Source organism: Urtica dioica, chromosome 7 (assembly GCF_054948205.1).
Source record: "Urtica dioica subsp. dioica isolate 48M chromosome 7, U.dioica_male_clone48M_v1_H2, whole genome shotgun sequence".
NCBI classification, from domain to species: Eukaryota; Viridiplantae; Streptophyta; class Magnoliopsida; order Rosales; family Urticaceae; genus Urtica; species Urtica dioica.
In genome coordinates this window covers 42,505,538-42,530,535 of record NC_142762.1, presented here as the reverse complement: position 1 = coordinate 42,530,535, position 24,998 = coordinate 42,505,538, and the positions used below count along the sequence as shown (strand labels likewise).

The window sequence follows — 24,998 nt, the reverse complement described above, 5'->3', positions numbered from 1 at the left end:
TGAAATAAGTCTAATAATTTTAGACTAAAATAAGTTTATTTTATTTTGTTTTACATTAGACTAAATTAAAAAATAAGAAAGAATGAAGTAAACATCATAACCTAGATCAACGTCTCTATGCTTCAAAGTAAAATTCATACAATTAACGTAAATATTTTTGATATATTACTCCAATTATAATTCATCATTATGTAGAGGATGATAATTATGACTTTTAATTAGAGAAATAATTATCTATAGAAAAGAAAATGATTACAGCATAAATTTTGTTTGTGTGTCTGGCTGAAGTGGTAGCAATGGCGGAAGTTTGGGGGCGGGCTAGTGAGTGGTACTCAACGGCGAGTCCGCTCTATGCTCCTCGCATTTTTTACCTAATCTTTAGTCGTTGATTTTCATTGGCTCGTTGGAGCGTTGTGGATTGTCTCCATAGAGTCATGGTTGGGTGTGATTCAGAGGTGGACCCACATTAAACTTATTTACGTTTATTTACAAATGTATATTTACAAAATACTCGTAACTGCCAAAAAAGAAAATTGAACTTATTTATGGGTATTTTTGTAAAAATACACTTGTAAATAAAATGCAGTGGCTATTTACCTAAGATTTATGAAACGTTGACTATTTTACTAAATCCAAACGTTTAAATTGGCTATTTTGCTAATTTTTTGTTAATTTTATAGAACTCTATGACTACCTCATTTATTTTATAAAATTTCATACCTACCTCATTTGTTTTTATAAAATTTCAATTCTACCTCATTTATTTTTAAAATAATTCCATAATTGGAATTTTGCCTATATTTTGTCCATGAGTCTAATTTTTTCGTTAATTTTTTTTCCTTCTAATTGTGTATTTGTGGGGTTAAAAATTACTTGTGTTCCTTCTTTACCCTCTATACATCTTTCTAACTTTTTGATTGGCGTCCTAATTTTTTAGAATGCTTGGTTAGTGGTGCGCTTATTACATGGTTACCCATCTCTTGACTCATTCAATTTTGTTAAATTGAATTTTTTTAGTTGATTATATATCATAGGCAGATCTATGTGGGTATAGCGCATGGTATATAGCGATAAGTTTATATTATAATTTTATTTCTATAAATATTTATTCCCTTTTGATTATTTCGACTTGTATGGAGGAATTTGCTCACAAATTAGTTTAGTATTTAGAGATAATTTCAATATTTATTCAAGGATAAATATGCATAGTATTTTTTTATATGAAATAAAATCATTTCATTTTGATTTAAAAAAAAAACATATATTTTGAGATTTTTTAATTTTTTATGAATTTAATTTAAATATATTTATAAAATATTTTATACAGTTGATTTATCCTCAGCCACACTAGACTTCAATTCCTTGTTCCGCTCTGGTTGCAATTCTATATCGTGATGTAGTGTGGACAATGAGAGATCTAGAACTTTAGCTCAGAGGGAGCATAAAATAATTTTTTATGAGTAATTATTTTATACTTTTAATGCTTTTTATATTATTTTATCGTAATAAAAAAAACTGGTATTTTCAAATACATCAAGTAAGATTACAAATATTTTGAAATGCAAGTATGGATCTTTGAATGTTGGTTTGTGGTGTATATCTTCATTAAAGTCTAGTTAATTAAAAAATATGATGAACTATAAACTCTATAAACATATTTTAAAATCTTAATTATGAGAAACAGTTATTTTTAAAGCGTGGTAATACCCTATAAAATATAAATCAAATTTTAGAGTTGAAATATATTAAAAAAATATTGATTATAATTAAATTTTCTTCTTAAAAAAAATCATACTTAATTTCAAATATATAACTCAAATTACTATAGAAATAATTTATGTAACGAATGGATTAAAAAAACCGAAAAGAATTCCAAAAGCAAATGTGGCAAACATTAAAAAGAAAAAAGGTTCAGTTTAATACCAAAAAAAAAAAAGATAAAATAAAAGTGCGTAAAAACCAATTCTCTAAACGATAAATGGTATGAACTGGCCAATTCAAACTATGGCTTTTGCAAAATAGCCATAGTTTCATTAGGTTAGGCAAAATAGTCATAGTCTCCCAGATCAGGCACTACACACTCGGCCAAAGTCACGAACTTGGAAACAGGCATGTTCACAACTATGGCCACCACCTGAAGATACTGATCAACGAGCCTCCCGACCTTTCTCACCGCCGCCTGCCTCCGGCACGTCGTCACCGACCTTCCTCAGCAGATCCTCCACCGCCGCGTCGGCCAGCTGCGCCGCGCACTTCCGCAGCAGCTCCGACCTGGTGGCCCTCCTCCTCGCCGTAGCGTGACGGAGAGTCCCGAATCTCCGTCGATCTCCTCACCTTCGCCGCCGTGACGGAGAGTCCGACGGGAGGTAAGATCTGTGCGATTGCGGTGACTGGAAGGAGGTTGGAGAAGAATGAGGTTGAAGAAGGTCGATGATTAAATTTTAGGGCTGAATAAAATCCCTGAATTAAATTAATCCTACCTGGATTAAATTTAATCCAGAAATCCTGTCTGGATTAATCGCAGCTTGGCTATTTTGCTTATAGTTGATAAACTTTGGCTATTTTGCAAATCCTTAAGTTCAATTTGGCCATTTAGCCACTTGATCCTTCTTTAAAATGCATGAGCGAAGAATGGAGCACAAGACGTGGAAGTAATAGAAATGAAGGCACCCACCAGGGCCAGCCCAAACTCACCGGGGCTCTAGCCGATTCAATATTTTGGGGCCCTATAATACTAATAAAAATTTAAATTTTCAGGGTAAAAAAATGTAAATTTTTTAAAAAATGGGCAAAAAGTGTAAATTTTTTGGGTAAAAAAAATGTAAATTTTCTTTAAAATAGACAAAAAAATGTAAAATAATTTTTTTGAGGCCCAAGGCACAATCCTTGTCCGCCTTAAACCAGGGCCGACCCTGGCACCCCCACAACCATCTATAGTTGATTGAGCTTTTATGTCAACAACTGCTCGATTGATATATATTTCAAACAAAATGTATTTAATTATTTAAAAAATTACACATAATTTTTTTTAAGGGGGCACGTGACACCCCTGGCCCTATAATAGATCTGTGGCTGAGTGTGGGGTGGCGCTGGTCTCGATTGGGGGTGGAAAGATGGCAACAATCGCTCACCGGTAACTCTCACGTGTGTCGTGTTGGACGGGCGTCGATATTAGTTTGTATTTTATGTTGGACGGGTGCTAGTGGAGAGGAGTTCCGGGTGATTATGGAGGAGGATGTGAATCGGATCTCCGATTCTCATGGGGCCTTCATGGGCGAGGACTTCACGGGGGACGAGGTGGACAAGGCTCTTTTTTCGATGGGCGCCCGAAAGGCCCCGGGACCCGACGGGTTCCATGCTCTTTTCTTCCAAAAGAATTGGAACGTGGTGGGTCCGGGGGTAAGAGAGGAATGTGTAGGGGTGCTAAATGGCGGAGAAAGTGCTCGGAAGTGGAACGAAACAAACATTGTGCTCATACCGAAAATGAAGAAGCCGGTTAAAGTGGGAGATTTCCGACCCATTAGTTTATGTAATGTTCTACTCAAGATGGTGACTAAGGCGATTGCTAATAGAATCAAGGTGGCTCTCCCGTCGATCATTTCCGAGGTCCAAAGCGCTTTCGTTCCGAACCGACTCATATCGGACAACATAGCAATCACCTTTGAGCTTCTCCACTCCTTGAAGAAGAGGACTAGCGGGCGTCGGGGAGTTGTGGCGATCAAACTCGATATGAGCAAGGCCTATGATAGGGTGGAGTGGAGATTTGTCGAAGCTATGATGAAGAGAATGGGTTTTGGAGCCAAGATTGTAGCGGTGATTATGAGATGCATTTCTACTCCATCTTTCTCGGTGGTCATTAACGGTCGGGTAGGGGGGAAGATCATCCCCAAAAGAGGCCTTCGCCAAGGGTGTCCTCTCTCGCCCTATCTATTCCTTATTTGTGCCGAATGACTCTCCGCCCTTATCCGATGCCAAGAGAGATTGGGGCTTCTGCGGGGGTTTGTGTGCTGTTCCGGGGCCCCTAGGATCTCACATCTCTTGTTTGTCGATGATAGCCTCTTTTTTTGCGAAGCGAGCGAAGGAAATTTCCGTGCTATTCGGGGAATCTTGGAAGTGTATGAAAGGGGCTCGGGGCAAATGGTGAATCTCGAGAAATCTATGTTTTGTTGCTCGCCGAATGTGGGTGGTGTCGGGGATGAGTTGGCTTCCTCTTGGCTCGGGATCCCGGTTGTTTCGGAGCTTGAGAGCTATCTCGGTCTTCCGGTTCGAGTGGATAGACGGAAGGTGTTGCTTTTTAGCAATATTACGAACCGCGTCCAAAAACAGCTCCGCTCGTGGAGAGCTAAGGTCTTCTCGGCGGGAGGGCGGGAGGTCCTCATCAAAGCGGTAGTACAAGCAATACCGGCTTACTCCATGAGTCTTTTCAAGATCCCGATCACCATCATAAGCGAACTACATCGGCTCATTGCGCGGTTTTGGTGGGGTGGTGCGGAGGATACGCGGAAGATTAATTGGAAACGGTGGGAGCTTCTTGCAAGACCTAAAAATGAAGGGGGACTCGGGTTTAAGGACCTAGGCGATTTCAATAGGCCGCTTGTTGGTCGTCAAGTTTGGCGCATAATACGATTTCCGGATTGTTTGATGTCTAGGGTCCTCAAAGCCAAATACTTCCCGAATTCCTCGGTGCTCGAGCTTCGGAGTAAAAGCCATTTCTCTCATCTTGGGAAAAGTCTTTGTTGGGCCTTGGAGTTGCTTCGGAAAGGGTTAAGATGGCGGGTAGGTGAAGGAAATTTGAGAGCTTTCGGCCCGCCGTGGATCCCGAGAGCCGGGGTTTTCGCTCTAACTTCCCCCGAGTCGGATGATTACTACCCGTGGCGGGTGGCGGATTTCATGTCCTCGGCGGGGTGGAACCATGGGTTGTTAGAGTCGGTCCTTTCCCCCTACGATGTTGAGGCGATTCGTCGTATCCCCATTAGCACCGAGGGTGGGGTGGATAAATTGGTATGGCATTTTGAGGATAATGGCCATTACACGGTACGATCCGGGTATCGCCTGGCACGGTCGGAGACCAAAGGAAGCCCATCGTGCACGAATGGGGAGGAGGCTCGTTGGTGGGCCAAATTGTAGTCGTCGTCAATCCCTCCGAAGATCAAGCACTTGGTGTGGCGGGTATGGTTCGAGGCTATTCCAACGATGGGGAATTTGAGGAAGCGGGAGATCAAATGCATTCCTTTTTGCGAGTTTTGTGGGGAGCTTCCGGAGAGCGCGGTGCACGCGGTGTGGGGCTGTGATCGTGCCCAAGGTATTTGGCGGGCTTCGGTGTTGGAAAGGTGGGTCGGCAAGACGGGAACTTGCTCCTTAAAGGAGATCTGTTTCCGGGTTGCGTCCTCGCTCACGAGAGAGCATTTCGAGCTGTTTTGTGGGTTGGTGTGGGCAGTGTGGTCGGACCGGAAATGTTCGTACCTTTGAGCATGCCACTAAGGCGCCGGAGATGTGGGTCTTTGAGGTCGCGGGGTGGATTGACAACTTTAAGGTTCATTCCGTGACGCTGGAAGGAGCTGAGAAAGTCAGCGGGGCTGTATTGAAGCGCTGGTCGAGGCCCGGTAGAGGAAGATTGAAGCTCAACGTGGACGCGGCATGGTCGGAAGGGGATGAGTTTACTTCAATCGGGTGCGTGGTGCGCGACCACAACGGGGACGTGGTGGGAGTGTTGGCGAGGGGTCTTCGCTGGGTCGATTCCGCGCTCTCAGCGGAGTGTCTTGCGATTCGAGAGGGTCTCCGGTTTGCTAGGGAGCGTGGCTGGTTCATATCGATAGTCGAGTCGGATTGTTTACGAGCTTCTCAGCTTGTCAACGGGAAGCACACGCTAGGCTACCAAGGGGCGATCATCGAGGATATCCTCACGGAGCTCCAGAATGTGTCCTCCCAAGACGGGCTGGTTTGGGTGCCGAGGGAATGCAACGAAGCGGCTCACACGGTTGTGAAATACCGTCGAGAGTCCTTGTCTTTTGATGTTGAATTGTTGCACTACAACAAATACGACAATTACCGATGATTTTTTCCGTCGGTAATAACCCTATAATCGTCGCTAAATCTATTTAGCGACGATTTTAGCGACGATTATTATCGTCGCTAAATGTCTGTGCCTAAATATATTTAGCGACGATTTATTCGTCGCTAAATATTTACCGACGATATTAGCGACGATAATGTCGTCCCTAAATGTCGTGACGAGAAGTTTTTTTCCATTTTGAAACAGGTAATTAGCGACGACTTTTTCGTCGCTAATTCACGCGCGAAAATTTCCCGCGTGAATTAGCGACGACTTTGTCGTCGCTAATTATTATTATTATTATTATTTTTTATTTTTTTCGTCGATAATTATTTATTTTTTATGGTTTTTTGTTTATGAAATTCTAAAATGAAAAATCAAATAAAAACTAAATTATATTATCCAAATCAAGAAATATATAAAATCCGGTTACGTACGTTTTTTGTTATCGAGAAATATGTAAATAATAATCTACGATACACAAAATATCTAATAAAACACTAGTCGCGACGTTTGCTTTGTCGTCCCGCCGCTCATTTTCCCCCTCCTCGACGTGAAACGCTCTTTTGCTGGCGCTGAAGTTCTGCAGGCTGCGGCGTCGGAGTAGACTGACTTGGTCCGCCGGACGTCGTCTGCTGGCTGGCATCGGGAGTCCTCTGCTGGCCGCCCGTCGGAGTGTGGACGCCGGCCGTCGGAGTCTGCTGGCTGTGGGATGACGGAGCCTGCTGCGAATTCTGCGGAAATTGGGACATGAACGAGCTAAGGTTGAGGCCGGGCACCTGACTCTGTATTGTCTCGGCGAACGCGGCGAGGGTCGATGTCAACACCTCCTGCGAGATATATCCTGGTTGCGACATCCCAGCCTCCGAACCGTAGACTTCGGCGACTTCAGCCGCCATCCGTGCTCCCTGTGGCACCAAACGTCCGACGCCGGTCAAGTGATCAGTCCGCGCACCCATAATATCGCGGATCGCCTGCTGCTCTAGGACGGAAATATCAACGTCCGCTCCTTGGTGCTCAGCCTCCGCTCGCAACGTGTTGAACCTAGCGACCAGTCGATCCTGATATAATTAACTAGTTAGTATATATTAATCGAAAAATAAGAAAAATAAATGTAAACTTACATAACGTGCGGAGGCTTCATGAGTCAGCCATTCGGACTTGTCGGACTGATGTTGGCGCTTGTAATTCGCAAACAAGCTCTCAAAAGCGCCTGTCTCGGCGCTCTTCTGCATGTAAACAAAACTTCAAGTGTTAGATAATTTTAACGATTTGATGTATCATATAAACATAAAACTTACGTTCTTCATGCGGTGGGTCGAGAACCCAATCGTCCCCTGTCGAGTCTTCGTCTTCTTCTTCGCGCGATTCGCCTTGTTCTTCGCTTGAATGGCCTGTAATTTTAATAAAAGGGTAAACACATATTTAACGTAAATGATTTGATTACCTTAAACTCATCGCTCGTATATCGTTCTATCAGCGTCTCCCATTCGGTGTCGAGCTTAACGGTCCTCGGTTTCAACGACCGCGCCACCTGTACGCTGCTCTTGCAGTCGATGTCGAACCATGACCGCAAGGTATGCCTCCAATCGCGAAGACGAGTCTTCGCGTCTCGAATGATTGCCGCATCGACAATCGCCTTCTTCTTCCCGGTTGCATCACCATCGACTCGAATGTCGTACTTGTCTCGAATCGCTGCTCGGATCTCGGCCTCCTTCGTCGGCCCCACGTTCGCATTCGTCCACCATGGGACCGTAGGCGAGATCTTGTCTCGGACGACCAACCCGAGCGTGTTCGCGAACGTCGCGAGATCCAGATCCATCTCGCGCTCTGGCTGCAAGAACGATTGAAACTCCTCGTTATAAACAACGACTTCCTTCACCCTGGGGCGTTGTGCACGCTCAGATCGAAGCCCGACCGTCGGCCCACGTACGGCCGGTTCGATATCCTCGTCTTCTTCTTCGACGCCATCACGTACGGGCGCCGACTGGCAATAATTCGGGAGACGGGCTAAGAAGTCATCCCCGCCTCCGCTGCCTCCAGCTCCTGTAGCCGCAACCATCTTAAATTCAAAACAAAATACGATCCTACCGAAATTTCGGCAGATGCTCCCCTATAAACTTAAAAACCCGGCATCAAGCCTTTAACTTTAAAACCTGCATAGAACCATCATAAAACTAACAATAAATCAAACCTCAGTGGTTCGATTATTAAAATTCATAATTCATATCAACTAATATTAAAATTTATAACTAATTTAAAATATTTGTGTAAACTAATTAATATAAATAACTAATTTAAACTAATTAATTCTATAAACTAATTTAAATTACCTAATATAAATATTTATAACTAATTAATATAATTCTATTTATTTATAACTAATTTAAATAATTTAAATTACCTAATATAATTCATATCAACTAATTAATTTCACATTATTAATCAAATTTATAACTAATTTACCAAATAATTTAAATTACCTAATATAATCCATATCACCTAATTTAAAATTCGTAATCCATATCAACTAATTAATTTCACATTATTAATCATTTGTAACTAATTTAAATATTTATACCTAATATTAAAATTTATAACTAATTTAAATATTTGTGTAAACTAATTAATATAAATAACTAATTTAAACTAATTAATTCTATAAACTAATTTAAATTACCTAATATAAATAACTATAAACTAATTAATACAATTCCATTTATTTATATAAAGTTATATATATATAAATAACTAATATATATAACTAATATATTAATTATATAAATAACTAATATATATATATATATATATAAAGTTATATAAAAAAAAAAAAAAAAAAAAAACTTACCGTGACAAGTACAGACGGCGCGCGGGAAGCGGGGAAGAGCAGCGCTGCCGGACCGGGGCGGACGAGGACGAGGACGGCGTCGGTGGTGGAGCGGCGACGGCGTCGGTGGCGGAGCGGCGGAGGAGCTGCAGACAGGAGAGAGAAATTAGGAGAGAGATGTGAGGAGAGAGAGAGACTTACCGAGAAGGCACACGGCGTCGACTGCGTCGGCGGCACACGGCGGAGGAGGCGCACGGCGGAGGAGGAGAAACCATAGAGAAAAATGAGGATTTTAGGGTTTGGGAGCGAATGAGGGAACTGAGTCGCGATCTGGTATTTAAAGACATTTAGCGACGATTAAATCGTCGCTAAATGATTTCAAATCGTCGCTAAATGAACTTAATTGAACCAGGCATTTAGCGACGATTTCTTCGTCGCTAATAGTAAATTTCACATCTTTAGCGACGATTACATCGTCGCTAAATCATTTCGTTTTAATTTAATGGGAGGGATTTTTCCCTCTTTAAAATTCGTCAAAATTCGAAATCATTTAGCGACGATTAAATCGTCGCTAACTGAATTCACAACTAATTAGCGACGATTTGATCGTCGCTAATTATTTTGCCGCGAACTTAGCGACGACAAAAACAAATTAGCGACGATAAATTCGTCGCTAATTATCGCTGCCGCCAAACTTTAATATTTTTGGCACCAAACAATCAGCGACGATATTATCGTCGCTAAAAGGGTGATTAGCGACGACTTAATCGTCGTTAATAGTTTCGTCGCTAAAAGTGGTCATTCTTGTAGTGTTGTCTTGCCCGTTGTGGTTCTTGTCTTGTATTGCTCAGGATTGTGAATCCTCTGTTTTGGCTGTATCGGAGGCCAGTAGAGCCTTGGCAGGCTGTTGATTTTCACAGCTGCCCATCAAAAAAAAAAAAAAAGTTTGTATTTTAGTTTTCTTAAAACATTTTAACTGTTGGGGTTGTACTTTGACTCGAGGTGGACTATCAGTTTCTCGAGACCACAATAAAGACGAACTGTAATGAATTTTTCTTTACGTGATAGATCGCTTTTGCTTGGAGGTGGATTTCGGGTATTTGATTTTCCCTATTAAACATTTAGGACAATTCAAAACTTAGTGAGTACGTGCACAAAAGAGTTTTTATCCATTTTAAATGGAAATTTTTTGTACCACTTTTTTAATTGATAAATAATTGTCCCTATATAATTTTCTTGATTTAGATGTCGTGCCGCACGTTTTTTTTATTCTTCTAATTCTCACGAGCTGAATGCAATGGGGACAAAATTTGGCTGCTTTGGAATATTTATAAGAGTTCACATTAATTTCAGTTTTCTCGTGTTATTGGGCATTGGCAACTCGATTAATGTTTTAGTCAATAAGTTGACTATGAATGAATATAGTACCACAATAAATTATTAAAAGAAAATACATGTGCATGTGATTTAATATAAGTATACATACACAACTGCAAAATAATTATAGAAAATGCAAATGTGACGTGTGGGTCATAAAATGTGGCCTAACCTTGAATTAATGGGCCAGTACCGTTTACCAACCCAGCCCATCGTCCAACCAAACTACAAGACATCATAGCTGTCGTGTTTATATTCCCAATATTTCCATGCTGTTTCATCTTTTCCCATAAAAGAATATAGTTATTGTTGAAAGTTTTTTTTTTTTGAATAGTACGGATTTTCCATTAAAATTGGGTAAAAACTCATCAATACAGGAGAATAACACCATAGTACATGGATTACCAAGACCTAAGTCGAGGTGAATCTAACACTAAATTCCGATAAAAGTACGATATGTGCAAACTTCCGACAACGGGAAGAATTACAAGCACCGATAGAGCACACAAGAGGCTCGTTAAAAAACCCAAAGATTGGCGATGGAAAAATCCAACCAAACTTGGTCCGATAACCACGAATAGGGTGGCTATTCAACCTGCATAGATAAAAACCTAACAGGAAATCCACTACGGGAGATGAGAGTACGGCTAATCCGAGTTCAAAACAAACCAAAATAAAACAAGCATAATACCCTCTCACGAAAAGACAGGAAAATAAACCAGTGACAACAAGATTTAACAAAATAAACACACGAGAAAACAGGTAAACATCCAAATTATACCCTCTCAGCCCCATACAAACTACCACCACCCTCACGGCGTCGCCGGATAACAAAACAGAGCATAGGTCTCTAGGGTCCACCACCACAACCACCACCGAGAAAAGCCCCACAGCAATGCCGCGGTTGCAACCTCATCCGAAGGGTACGGATCTCACGGCCGAGGTCCACACGCAAAGGACGACGTCAACCTGCCCAAGATCTGAAGGAGAACCACCATGCCGACCTGAAATAAAAGACAAGAAGTGCAGGCTCTTAAAGGTGTGGGGTTTCATCTAAAACCAAACTTGGTAATTAGAGGAGTAACCCACAAGCCTTATAAAGAGCCCAGGATCGTAATACCCAGTCGATGTGGGACTATCCTTGATACACCCCCTCACGCGCACAGGCACAGGCACACATTGGCACAGGCACTGGAAGCGTGAAGTATAGGCCCGATCAGCTAGCCCACAACCGAGAATGGGCCCCGCTTTGATACCATCTTAAAGGTGTGGGGTTCCATCTAAAACCAAGCTTGGTAATTAGAGGAGTAACCCACAAGCCTTATAAAGAGCCCAGGATCGTAATACCCAGTCGATGTGGGACTATCCTTGATACAGGCTCCAACGGAGCTCACTGGAGAACACCAAAAGGGGAGGAAGGCAAGGGAAGAGAAAAGCCATTTGAGGGAAAACGGGTAAGCTAAAAGCAAAGGTAAAAGATGGGCCTCCCCCTGGCCGGAGCTTCATCGCTGGTCGGACTAGGGCAAAAGTCCGGCGGCTCCGGGGGGAGCGGCGGCTGAGGGAGGTGTAAGAAACCCTAGATCTAGAAAGCTCTGTTTGGAATGGAGAGAGAGAGAGAGAGAGACTTTTCCAGTTATTGTTGAAAGTTAATCTTACATATTACCCTTTTTCTTTATTGTTGCTCCATTTTATTGACATTTCTCATTTAGTTTTTTTAATTATATATTTGTGTAGATACAACGAAGAAAATAATATAACTTAAAAAAAAGGTATATGAGTAATGTTTTTGTCAAATATTATATATTTTTTTTGTTGATATTTACTCTTTTTTTTAAGGGAAAATCCAAGTTTTATTGGCTCAATGTGAGAAAAGTAGAATCGGCCGACAAAGCCTCAGATTAACAAGAGCAATGTTATTTGGCACAACTCACTACTTTGAACTATCCACTCAAGTGTTGACACGTGGACAAATTTATCCACGTGTCAATACTTGAGTGGATAGTTCAAAGTAGTGAGTCGTACTGTAAAGCATTTCTGTTTTTTTAACCAAAATTCGTGTTGATACTAAAACTGAGGATATCCTCTACCACTTTCCATGACATGTCAACGATAAGTACTGTATCGGCGACACTTGTTAGATTAAGACCTGATTTGTGGCTTTGTATAGCGTATTAATGCTAAATTATGTGACTAAGCATCACAGAGTATTCTCTTATTAGCTTATTGCACTCTTTTATCAGGCTTTCAAAAATGAGGGGTGTCACCAAGGACTACACACACGCTTTGGCATAGATAAATGATCACGCTTTTGTAGACAATTAAATTATTTATTCGTATCAACAAATCAACCAAGTGAAAGAAAAATAAATGGTTTTAGTTAAATATTGGTTTGTGAAAAGAACGTGAACGCCCGAAAGTAACAAGTGTTTGGTGGCTTGGGTAAGCACCGTCCCTCAAGTGAAATTCGAGTTTTATAGATAAAAAAAAATGGCTGGAGGAAATAGATCAAATACTTTGTTTGAGATTAAGGTAACTGAGAAAAATAAAAATATTGTATACTAAAGCATTATGATTATATTAGAAATTTCGCATTGGAAAGAGATGGTTACCGATAAGATTACTCCTCATATCGCTTATTGATTTTTGAGTCCTTGCCTCCCTCTCATGGATCCTATTTATAGCACCCTTCCAATCATATGTAAGACTGTGACATAAATCTAATGATGCGTGACTTTGACTAGTCAACGTTCTATGATGACAATATATTGTTGTTCGCACTACCTTTGAGCGAGGTACAAAGTACAAACTCACATACAATTTAATCATATAAGACACACTTCATGCTTCAATTACTTTTATTTTCCTTCCTGAATAACAACTTTGCCTATCGTAATATAAAAACTCGATATTTGACCCTCAATATCATGTTTCGTATAATTACAGTCTTTTCGTCCATAACAAAATCAAACCGTCAGTTAACTTGAGCACGTGTGTGTCACATGAGACTCAAACACAAAAATAAAATCTGGTTAAAAATAAAAGAATTAAAAATTGGATCCTCTCTCTCTCTCTTCGTCGTTCCTCTAAATTCGTTCGGAGGAATCGGCAATGGAGACGTCGAGAAAAAGCCCATTCGGCCTCGGATGCCCTACTCGTCGTCGCTGCTCCGACGCAAAGGAGAGGTGCGATCCGAGGCGTTCTAATTTGAGTTATTTTTATTTTTAAAATATGGGTTTCAAATTCCATTATTTTTGGGAGCTTTGTGTGCATCGAAGACCCTGCTCCACCTGATCATACCGACCACCTCGCCGATTGAGTTTGCCTCAATCGCCTCGCGAAAACGAACCCCGAAAATCTGCACCGTCATTTTATATCACACTACAGACCGGAACACCAACATGGTTTGCGGACTTCGAACCATCGTTGGCGTCATTAGGCGATTCCCCTTCACGACCCAGAGCCGCGAGTTGCACTTGACCACCGCTTGACATCAAAGATGAACAGGCTCAGACCACGTTTAGATCTGGAACGGAAAACTCGACAAGGACGCGCGATTCAGCAAAGGGGACGCCGAGATTCAAAGAACTTTCTCCCCGTCCCACGCGAAGATACGAAACATGATATTGAGGGAGCAAAGATTGAATTTTTATATTGTGAGGGGTAAGTTGTTAAAAGGCTGTAATTCAGGGGCAAAAATATCATTTATTCTTACTTTGGTTCGTAAACGTTACTAATATCAAGTTAATTAGACATCGGTACGTATAATTTTTTTTTTTTTGGAAGGAAACTTTTTCGAACGTGACTGATGCAACATCACGCACGTATAGTGTTTTTCTCACCTGTTAATTCATGCTCTGTCTAAGTAACGAAACGTATTTCAAGCAATATATATATATATATATATATATATATATATATATATATAACAAAGACGTTATATTATTTATGAGAATATTTTATAAAAGAAGCATTTACAGTGAAGATTTGGACAAAAAAGTGTAGACAATCTGATTGAACACTGCAGGTTTTTCAGTTTGGGGAACATGTCCTGTGTTCTTTATCACCTCCAGCTTCACATTCTTCCCAAGAAGCCTATTAATATTGGACATGCGTACAATATTCATAAATTAAATATATGAAGCGATTTACATTTTATATTGGATGATATAATATAAAAATTAATCAATTAAGATATTTTTACGTACTGTTTGAGTTCAGTAGCCATCTCCACGGGAAATATCTTGTCGTGATCGCCCCATATTAGGAGAACGTCCTAACAACGACAATAGAATAATATATGCTAAGTTAATTCACGTGATAAAAAAAATAAAATAAATAGATAGATACGTAAAATAGATGATATACCTTGCTTAGAGGAGAAACATTTGCCTCGTCACCTCGTCCACGAGTTAATCCCTGTAAAAGTTCGATCTTTTCCTTCCTATTTTCACCGTATAATTTCTACAAAGCCACATATAATTATCAACTTTTTATTTATATATATATATATATATATATATATATATATTTTTTTTTTTTTTTTCTGTTTTATTATATTTACATGAAGCGAACAAACAAATGTTTTCTATCACCCTTTTTTAATCATGGTATATGGTAGTGAAAAGTGAGAAACAAAAATTACTACACAGTACACACACATATAAATATTATAATGACGTCATAGAGTACAACGAGACGTGAAATAATTTATATATATATATATATTTATTTTCTGTTTTATTATATTTACATGAAGCGAACAAACAAATGTTTTCTATCACCCTTTTTTAATCATGGTATATGGGAGTGAAAAGTGAGAAACAAAAATTACTACACAGTACACACACATATAAATATTATAATGACGTCACAGTACTGTATATAATAAACCCACACGCAACAGCCAGCTACCTTTTGTTTTGTTTCGAAATTTGTTGCTGAAATTACGATGATTAAACCAACGTAATAAATGCAATACAATAAAATTCAAATGAACGAAACAGCTAAACTACCAAAATAAAGCAATTGGCATTTATTCCCGTATTAAGTTCACCAAACTAAACCATACAATAAAATAAAACACTCTCCGTGGTACTAAACTATCAAGAAACCAGATCACTCAAAACAAAACAATAAAAACATGGTCCACAAATAATATCAAACCCATAATATTCATCCAAAAATACCTAACCAAACAAAAATAAATATAATGTGTTACACTTTGCTTCGGTCTTTCTGTTCACCTATAAGGAAATTTCTCCAACTTATTGGAATCTCCGAATACAAATTAATTTAATTCTAAATAATATAATCGTATAAAATATAGTATAGTAATCAATATTTTATTTTTAATTGGATATATTGGTTTTCCTTTTACCATTGATGATTGATCACATAAATTTAAGTCACTGAATTGATTAAAAAATGTCGTTTTTCACGACGTTTCCATAGTACCCGGAAACGGAGAAACTGAAGGAGGAAGATTGAAAAAATAAGTTTTGAGCGACTGTATAATAATAATAACGGATTTATTTAATTTCGACGTCGGCTATTTTAGAATTAGATTTGTAGAGTATCGATATTTTATTTTCACCAAAATTCTCCAAAGCAAGTATATATATACACGCATATATGTGAGACTTACATGGATTAGGTCGTTTAAGAAAAAATCCGGCAAGGAGGAGGGTCGGCCATGGAAAGCTAGGGCCAGAAGCTTCCTCATCTGAGCCGGAGAACACGGCAACATCAAATCCTCCGTCTTCGAAACTCCGGCGCGGCGGAGAAGCTCAGCGTGATCATTCCTCCGCATATTAACACCGGAGCTTGCAATCACAACCCTCTCAACTCTCTCCGGCCAATTCAACGCCAAATTGTAAGCCACAATGCCACCGTAGCTGGTCCCAGCCACGCTGTACCTCTCGGCGCCGAGCCGATCCATGAGCCCCGCCATCGCCGCGGCCTGAGAAGCCTCCGATCGGTCGCCGGAGTCGGTGGAGGACCGACCGAAGAAGAGGAGATCGGGGACGAAGACGTCGAAGTGCTGGGAGAAGAATCTAACCTGGCGGATCCACTGCCACGTGGCGTCGGGTCCGAAGCCGTGGATGAGTAAGAGGATCGGCTTTTTCCGGCCGCGGTTAGGGTTTGGGCCGTAGAAGTGGATTGTGGTGTTGTGGTTGTCGTTTAGGGAGATTGTTTGGGAGGAGAGTCCGGCGGAGGAGAAGCTTCGTTTGAGGTACGCGTTGTATAGAGAGACCGGGCTCAAAAACGACGGTAACATTGTTGTCGTTTTTTTTTTTTTTTTGTGAAGGAGGTCCAAAAAAAAGAGAGGAGAAGGTTTTGCGATGAAGAAACGGTTTTTCGCTGTATACGCTTGATTGGGTGTTTAAGGTGGAAGGTTGAAAATTTGGGTTGTTTTCGTCGAGAAATTACGTAAATGCGAATGGGCTTGTGAAGGATTGGTGAGGGTAATTTGGTAACTTGGGTAAGAAAGGAGAGAATGATTTTCGCTGCTTGCGTTTAATTGGTTGTTTTTATTGGGAAAGGTTGAAAAACTTGGTTGTTTTCGCTGAGAAATTACGTAAATGGGAGCGCGTTTAAAGTGGATTGGTGAGGGTATTTTAGTAACTTAAGGAAGTCTTTTTTTTTTTTTTTTTTTTTTTGAGATAGTGGCTACTTTTTTGTGTGAGAAAGGGAGATGAATAATGCAATGCAACGTCCCACTTATTCCTAGAGAATCTATATTTGGAAATCCAACTGGATTTATTTATTTGGTGACGTTTATATCATACATCGTTTCTATATTTTTTTACCATATATCCGGAGATTTTGCGAAATTACGTCCTTATTTTGTGAGTTAGTGGATATATATCTTAATTTTTAATTTTCTTTCTTTTTATTGCGCCGTTGCTTGGTTTCCAATGGAAATTGGAAAATAGTAAAAGCTATAAGTTTTAGTTTACTTATACAGGCAAACATCTAGAAATCTTTTTCTTAAAATAGTCACATTGTAGATTATTTAGTTTTTAAAAATTAAAAAAAAAGTATATTATATAATCAAAATCAATCACTCACGCCAGTGATATATATATATATATATATATATATATATATATATATATATATATGGTTGATAATAATGTAAAATGGTGTCCGATGCGTTGTCCGGTGCTGCAGCCAGAGCCTCGAACTCGAATCGAAATCGCCTTTGAGCCTTGTTTCTTAGAACACGGGACTTCCTTTGACTAATCGATATAGCGACTAATCGGATTTGGCCTCACAGTCTTCTTCCCATGCACCGTTCTTGATTTGGCAAATTGTATCTAAACTGTTCTTGATTTGTAGCTCCCTACTTGAGTGTATCTTACGGATCAATGGATCCATGTTTGATTTTATGGTGATTTTCTCAGTCATTTGTGTGCACATTTTTTTTCACCATAGATTATTTAGGCGGTTACGCTTAAAAACAAATTATTTACTAATCGAATATAATATATAAAAAAAAATATAGTCTTTTCCTGGACCCACACATAAAGTGGGTTTCAAACTCTCTAGAACATAATCAAGCAATATTAAGACTGAGCCCAGGCATGCATGCATGCATGTAATTATTAGTTTACTTTATACATTAAATATCTCTTCCCAGCCCAAGTATTAACATTTTTGTCAATACTAGTAAATCTTCCTTGAAGACTAGTGGTTGTGGGTAGATTAGATTAATTTGTTCGACCCTACTTTATGACGTTATTTTGAGAGCGTTACAAAGATATTATTATTAATAATAGTTATTTAGTGTATATATATATATATATATATATATATATATATATATATATATACACACACATATATATATATATATATATATATATATTTGTAAACTCACAACAAATAAAGCAAATAAGGCAAACAATTGATCCCAACATGTATATATTAAATAGCCTGTTTGTCGTGTATGTTTCTCTTTTGTTAAATATACAGTATACTGTAGACATCATATTAATATCATATTTAAATGTAATTATTAGTTATTTGAATGTATATGTATCATAGTTTGTATAGTACAAAAAAATATTCAAAAGGATTCTGAGCACTGTACTTCTATATTTTTCGGGTTGGCATGGGGTCTGATTCTGAACTTTCAAACTCAATGAATTAGCTTTACACAATGGCTTGCCAAACCCCACATGATTCCATGTTATATATTAAACGATATCTATTACTTTCTTTTAAGAAAATTGAGATTCTGGTAAATCTCATCCCACTGCCTTCTGATTACGTGAATAAATTAAAGAAGGCAGACAATATCCGTATATTATTATAATTAAAAGAATTTATGGACGTTATGTGGTCGTTGGGTGGTGAAATTTAGAATTCTGCTGAAAATTTGTTTACTTGCTGTTCCGCACTTTTAATCTCCGAGCGACGTTAAAATCAAAGCGGTGGTGACACGCTATCCATGTGTCAGCGCCTTATTTGACGACGAGCTTTACTCGTCATGAGCACTATTAGTATAAAAACTTTTATACTTACCGCGACTTTCTTATATAACGTCGACTTTGAGGTACATGACATCTCAAAGTATAAGCTTTTCACTTATTTGGAGCTTTCTGATTAGTCGTTTTTTTAATTGAATATTTAATTAAAAATATTTTATAAACATGTCTTTTTGAAAATGAATATTTAATTAAAAATAATTCATTACATCGGCTTTAAATCAACGTTAATGATAAAGTGACTTCTATTTATTTGTCTATTATATCCAGCATCCAGAAATGAAATTTAGCAAATTGTTTTAAAATTGTTACGTTTTCGACCCTGTTAAACACACAAGCCTTCGAGACTGAAGTACCTTGTGATGCAAGAAACAGATCAATACAAACACAATGTACAAGAACGTAAAAGATAAAGTAGGAGCACACCGGATTTTATCCTGGTTCGATCTTAAATGACCTACGTCCAGCCTTGGGGTAGTTCCACTATCAACGATGATGAACAATACAAACCAACAATACAACCGGAAACCTTCAATCTGATATCATTCGATGTCCTCTCTCACTCGATGATATTCTCTCAGCTTTTTCTCTCCAATGTAATCTCATATAGTTTGTGTATATGTTCTGTCTATAAAGGTTACAACAAGCTCGTATTTAAAGACCCCTGCTACGCTGACGTGTCCTTCAAGTAATCTCTCGCTGATGATCCAACGGTCTTCAGAATCCGAGAAACTTGAGTCACGCAAGCACCAAACCAGTTCGCTCAACTTAGCTCGCAGCTCGCTCAACTTAGCTCGCAGCTCGCTCAACTCCTTAGCTCGCCCAGCTCGCTCAATAAACTGAAACTTGCTGATGAAGCTTTAGCTGTCAGATGAGGATCTCTTGATGATTTCAAACACCTCCACTTGTATGCTACTTAATACAACAATTCTCCACCTGATTGAACATCATTTCTCATCATTTAGTGGAAAAACCCCGTCTTGATCTACTCCTCAAAACCACAGCTTCCAATATTGACCAGCCTCAAGCAATCACTGAATTTGTTGCTTGGCAGTGGCTTTGTCATCATGTCAGCTGGGTTGTCTTCAGTAGACACCTTCTCGATCTTCACCTCTCCCTTGCTCACAATGTCTCTGACAAAATGCAGCTTCACATCAATGTGTTTGGACCGCTCATGAAACACTTGATGTTTAGCCAAATGAAGAGCACTTTGACTGTCACTGTGAATGATCACTTGAGGCTGCTTGAAACCTAGTTCTGATATGATTCCCTTCATCCATAAGGCTTCCTTTACAGCTTCAGTGATTGCCATGTATTCAGCTTCAGTAGTGGATAGAACCGCATTTGACTGAAGAGTTGATTTTCAACTTACAGCTCCACCACACACTGTGAACACATATCCAGTTAATGACTTCCTTGTGTCAATGCTTCCTGCATAATCAGAGTCAACAAATCCTTCCACCTGCACTTTGTTAGTATCACAACAACCATACATAACTCCATGTTTAAGAGTACCCTTCAGGTATCTCAGAACCCATTTGACAGCATTCCAGTTTTCCTTGCCAGGATTTGACATAAACCTGCTCACAAGACTAATAGCATAGGCAAGATCAGGTCTAGAACATATCATGGCAAACATGAGACTACCTACTGCAATTGCATATGGAATCTTGGCCATGTCCAAGATTTCTTCTTGTGACTGAGGACTTTGAGCACTTGACAGCTTGTAGTGTTGAGGTATAGGTGTTGTCACAGTCTTTGATAAAGGCATCTCATATCTGTCTAAGACTTTTCCAAGATAGCTTTGCTGATAGAGGCACAATTTCTTGTTCTTTCTTTCTCTAATTATCTCCATGCCAAGGATCTTCTTAGCTGGTCACAAGTCCTTCATCTTGAACCTCTGATTGAGTTGTGCCGTTAACCTGTTCAAATCAGACTTTTCCTTGCACACAAGTAACATGTCATCTACATAGAGGAGCAGATAAATAAAACCAAAAATTTTCAGATCCTTGAAATAAACACACCAGTCATACTCACTTCTTTGATAGCCATGACTGATCATGAACTCATCAAATTTTAAGTACCATTGTCTTGGAGACTGTTTCAGACCATATAGGGACTTGTGCAGCAAGCACACCTTTTCACCTTTTGAGCCAACCTCAAAACCCTCGGGTTGCTGCATAAAAATCTGTTCTTCCAGGTCTCCATACAAGAAAGCTGTCTTGACGTTCATTTGATCTAATTCCCAATCAAAATGTGCACACAGAGCTAGTATAGTCCTGATAGATCTGTGTTTGACCACAGGGGAATAGATTTCATTGTAATCTATCCCTTCAGTCTGAGAGTACCATTTTGCCACAAGTCTGGCTTTAAACCTTGGCTCTTCAACTCCTGGAATTCCATCTTTTAGCTTGAATATCCACCTGGATTCAATGATCTTGTGTCCTTCAGGCTTGTCAACGATAGACCATGTCTTGTTTTCCTTCAGAGAGTCGATTTCTTCAAGCATATCAGATTTCAACTGTTTGCAGTGACTTGACTTGCACGCTTCTGTGTAGGTCATTGGTTCTTCTTCCAAGAGAGTTGATCCTGTCATAAAGGCATAGGCAGTGAGATCATATCCAAAACGAAGTGCAGTAGGTTTAGGAACTCTCCTGTTTTTATCTCTGACAAGGTTGTAATCAGAAATGTTCTCTGAACCCTATGTCTGGGCCTCTACTTCTTGACGTGGGGCGCAAGCTTCTGCAGGTTCCTCAGTGTCTTCAACCACTCCACCTGGTTCAGTATCCTCTTGCGGTGCTTGTCCTGTTGAAGTTTCACCAAGCCCCACCTGGACTTGTGTGGTTTCAGGGGCCTCATTTTCAGATAGAGGCCAGATTTTGTCATCTGATTTCCTGTTTTGGAAATCTCTTTCATTGAAAGTGACATCCCTGCTAATCATGCATCTTTTGTGACCTGGTTCTAAGCACCAGAGTTTATAGCCCTTGACACCATCTGGATATCCAATGAAGATGCATTTGAGGGCTCTTGGCTCTAGCTTTCCCTGCTTGATATGAACATAAGCTGTACAACCAAAAACCTTGAGTTTTGTGTAATTAGTTTTGTGATCAGACCACATCTGCATTGGAATCTTTAAATCTATGGCTGTGGAAGGACATCTATTAATGAGATAGCATGTTGTTTCGACAGCTTCAGCCCAGAAAGATTGAGGCAACCTAGCATGGTTAAGCATACACCTTACTCTTTCCATTATGGTCCTGTTGAACCTCTCAGCTAAACCATTCTGCTGAGGTGTGTGCACAACTGTGTGATGTCTTTGAATACCTGTTTTTCTACAAAACTCATTGAAAACATCAGCACAGTATTCAAGACCATTGTCTGTTCTCAGCCTCTTAATTTGTTTACCAGTTTGGTTTTCAACCATGATTTTCCAATCTTTAAAGGTTTCAAAGGCATCACTCTTGTGTTTCAACAGATAAACCCATACACGTCTAGAGTAGTCATCAATGAAAGACATGTAATACCTGTTACCACCATGTGATGTTACCTTTGTCGGTCCCCAGAGGTTTGAGTGTATGTAGTCTAGTATTGCTTCAGTTCTGTGCACAGCCTTGTTAAAACTGGCTCTTGAGGCCTTTCCATATATGCAATCCTCACAAAACTCCAGCTTTCCTAGTTTGCTTTGGCCAAAACATCCCTGTTTCTCCAGGACATTCATGCCTTTTTCACTGACATGGCCAAGCCTTAGATGCCACAATCTTGAATTGTTTTCCCTGTCAACAGCACAGTAGATCAAACCAGAAAATAAAGGCCATTTATCCTAGTGCCTTTCATAATCTTAACAGAATCCTCAGATACAAACAAGTTTCCATTTTCAGAATGAAAATTGTAACCTTGTTCATCTAAAGTACCAAGGGAAATGAGATTCCTTTTTAATTCAGGAATAAATCTCACATTATCAAGAACTCTCTCAATACCATCGAACATTTTGATACGTATGTTACATGTACCAATCACCTTGCATGCTTTGAACCAGCTTTTGTTTGGTGACATGTGATAGGTACAACCGCTATCAAGAACCCAAGATTGTGAAGAATCTTGGTGAGATATGTTGAGGGCTTCAGCAGAATCATAGCCAGTTTCAGCAACTGTGGCATTAGCTTGTTTCTTTGGCTTGCTGAAGGTTTTGTCTTTATCATGACAGTCTTTCTTCATGGGTCCTTCTTTGTGGCAGTGATAGCACTTGTAAGGAAAATCCTTTTCTTCGCCATTCTTCTGATCCTTTCCCTCTGATGCTTTGTTCTTGGATTGATTCTTCGAATTCGACTTCGAGTTCTTCCTTGGTTTGCCTCTGATGTTGAGCCCTTCGCCAACAGGTTTCTTCTCAGACTTTGAGTCTAGTTCTTTCGATTTCAGCGTAGCTTGAACCTCTTCTAGGGTTAGCGATTCCCTGGCGTATTTCATTGCTTCAACGAAATTCGAGTAATTCTTTGGGAGCGCATTCAAGATCATAACTGCCTGATCTTCGTCGTCGATCTTCACATCAATGTTTTCCAGATCGATGACGATCCGATTGAATTCATCGAGACTGTCGCTGATTGGTTTGTCTTCTGCGATTTTGAAACCAAACAGTCTGCCTTTGAGGTGAATTCGATTGGATAGCGATTCGGTCATATAGAGGGATTCCAATTTCGACCAAATCCCAGCCACAGTTTTTTCTTTCGAGACTTCCCTCATAACCTTATCTCCGAGATGAAGAATTAAGGTGCTGTACGCCATTTCGAGAGCCTCGTTCTTTTCAGTCGCTGACATTGTCTCTGGGAATCCCTTATCACCCTCCAGTGCCTTTGCGATCTTCATTTGAACAAGAATTGCCCTCATTCGTATGCGCCACAGACTGAAGTCTCCTTTGCCATCGAATCTTTCGATCTCCACTTTTGTGAGACCCATCTTGAAGTTCTTGCAGAGATTGTGTAGGCTCTGATACCAATTGTTACGTTTTCGACCCTGTTAAACACACAAGCCTTCGAGACTGAAGTACCTTGTGATGCAAGAAACAGATCAATACAAACACAATGTACAAGAACATAAAAGATAAAGTAGGAGCACACCGGATTTTATCCTGGTTCGGTCTTAAATGACCTACGTCCAGTCTTGGGGTAGTTCCACTATCAACGATGATGAACAATACAAACCAACAATACAACCGGAAACCTTCAATCCGATATCATTCGATGTCCTCTCTCACTCGATGATATTCTCTCAGCTTTTTCTCTCCAATGTAATCTCATATAGTTTGTGTATATGTTCTGTCTATAAAGGTTACAACAAGCTCGTATTTAAAGACCCCTGCTACGCTGACGTGTCCTTCAAGTAATCTCTCGTTGATGATCCAACGGTCTTCAGAATCCGAGAAACTTGAGTCACGCAAGCACCAAACCAGCTCGCTCAACTTAGCTCGCAGCTCGCTCAACTCCTTAGCTCGCCCAGCTCGCTCAATAAACTGAAACTTGCTGATGAATCTTTAGCCGTCAGATGAGGATCTCTTGATGATTTCAAACACCTCCACTTGTATGCTACTTAATACAACAAAAACTGCACTTGATTTGTAGCTTGATTCTCTCATTTCTTACGTATCAAGGCATGTTTGAAGTTACGGCGATGCTTGTAGTCATATTTGTTTTCACCATAGTAGTTAGGTTAAGCTAAAAATAATAATGTAATATGAAAGAAACATTAGTGCTTTCGTGGGCCCATGCACATATATTAAATAATTGATTACAAAACTCTCTAGAACATGATTTGCTGTTAATTTTTTTTAAAAAAAAAACTCTCTAGAACATGCTATAAAGTATAAACAACCAATATTAGTACTGAATTAACCCATGCATGTAATTAATTGGTACGTGTATGTTATTACCTCACATATATATGATTAGATTCCTCTTCCCATTGGCAATTTTTTGTCAATACTTCTGTGTTTTGTCCACTAAATTTTCCTTGGAGATCACTAGAAGGTGGTTGTGGGTAGATTAATTTGTTCAACCTTCTACTTTTTGACGTTGTTATTAAGAACAATAAAAGTGATTAATTCTTAGTAAAATACCACAACAAATTCAGAGGCGAATTATTGATTCAAACATGTTTATGTTATCCTGATTGTGTTATACTTTTTTATTTATATATATTTGATAGTTATGTAGAAGCTTTCGTATAGTATTAATTAGTACGTGTTTCATTATTTGTATAG

The 24,998-nt window shown here is 39.4% G+C and overlaps 2 protein-coding genes across 2 annotated transcripts; one reads left to right on the top strand and one right to left on the bottom strand.

Moving 5' to 3' along the window:
- Positions 1–5,193: 5,193 nt before the first annotated feature.
- On the top strand, positions 5,194–6,055 carry LOC149391775 (uncharacterized). Its single transcript, XM_089620052.1, has 2 exons — positions 5,194–5,379; positions 5,438–6,055. The coding sequence occupies exons 1-2, from the start codon at positions 5,194–5,196 to the stop codon at positions 6,053–6,055; spliced, it is 804 nt and encodes a 267-aa protein (XP_089476178.1).
- An 8,122-nt stretch (positions 6,056–14,177) lies between these two features.
- LOC149391774 (alpha/beta-Hydrolases superfamily protein) lies at positions 14,178–16,625 on the bottom strand. The gene is made up of 4 exons (XM_089619137.1): positions 15,901–16,625; positions 14,622–14,717; positions 14,462–14,529; positions 14,178–14,348 (listed from the first exon to the last, which is right to left on the bottom strand). Exons 1-4 carry the CDS (start codon positions 16,531–16,533, stop codon positions 14,228–14,230), a joined length of 918 nt encoding a protein of 305 aa, XP_089475263.1. The 5' UTR covers positions 16,534–16,625; the 3' UTR covers positions 14,178–14,227.
- Between the last annotated feature and the right edge of the window lie 8,373 nt (positions 16,626–24,998).

Excerpts from the sequence above, each read along its gene's own strand:
- LOC149391775 (XM_089620052.1), top strand. The coding sequence starts at position 5,194 with ATGGGGAATTTGAGGAAGCGGGAGATCAAATGCATTCCTTTTTGCGAG. Across the intron at positions 5,380-5,437 it reads TAAAGGAGATCTGTTTCCGG|TGTGGTCGGACCGGAAATGT; the intron begins GTTGCGTCCTCG and ends TGGTGTGGGCAG.
- LOC149391774 (XM_089619137.1), bottom strand. The coding sequence starts at position 16,533 with ATGTTACCGTCGTTTTTGAGCCCGGTCTCTCTATACAACGCGTACCTC. Across the intron at positions 14,530-14,621 it reads ATGTTTCTCCTCTAAGCAAG|GACGTTCTCCTAATATGGGG; the intron begins GTATATCATCTA and ends TGTCGTTGTTAG. Across the intron at positions 14,349-14,461 it reads ATGGCTACTGAACTCAAACA|GCTTCTTGGGAAGAATGTGA; the intron begins GTACGTAAAAAT and ends CAATATTAATAG.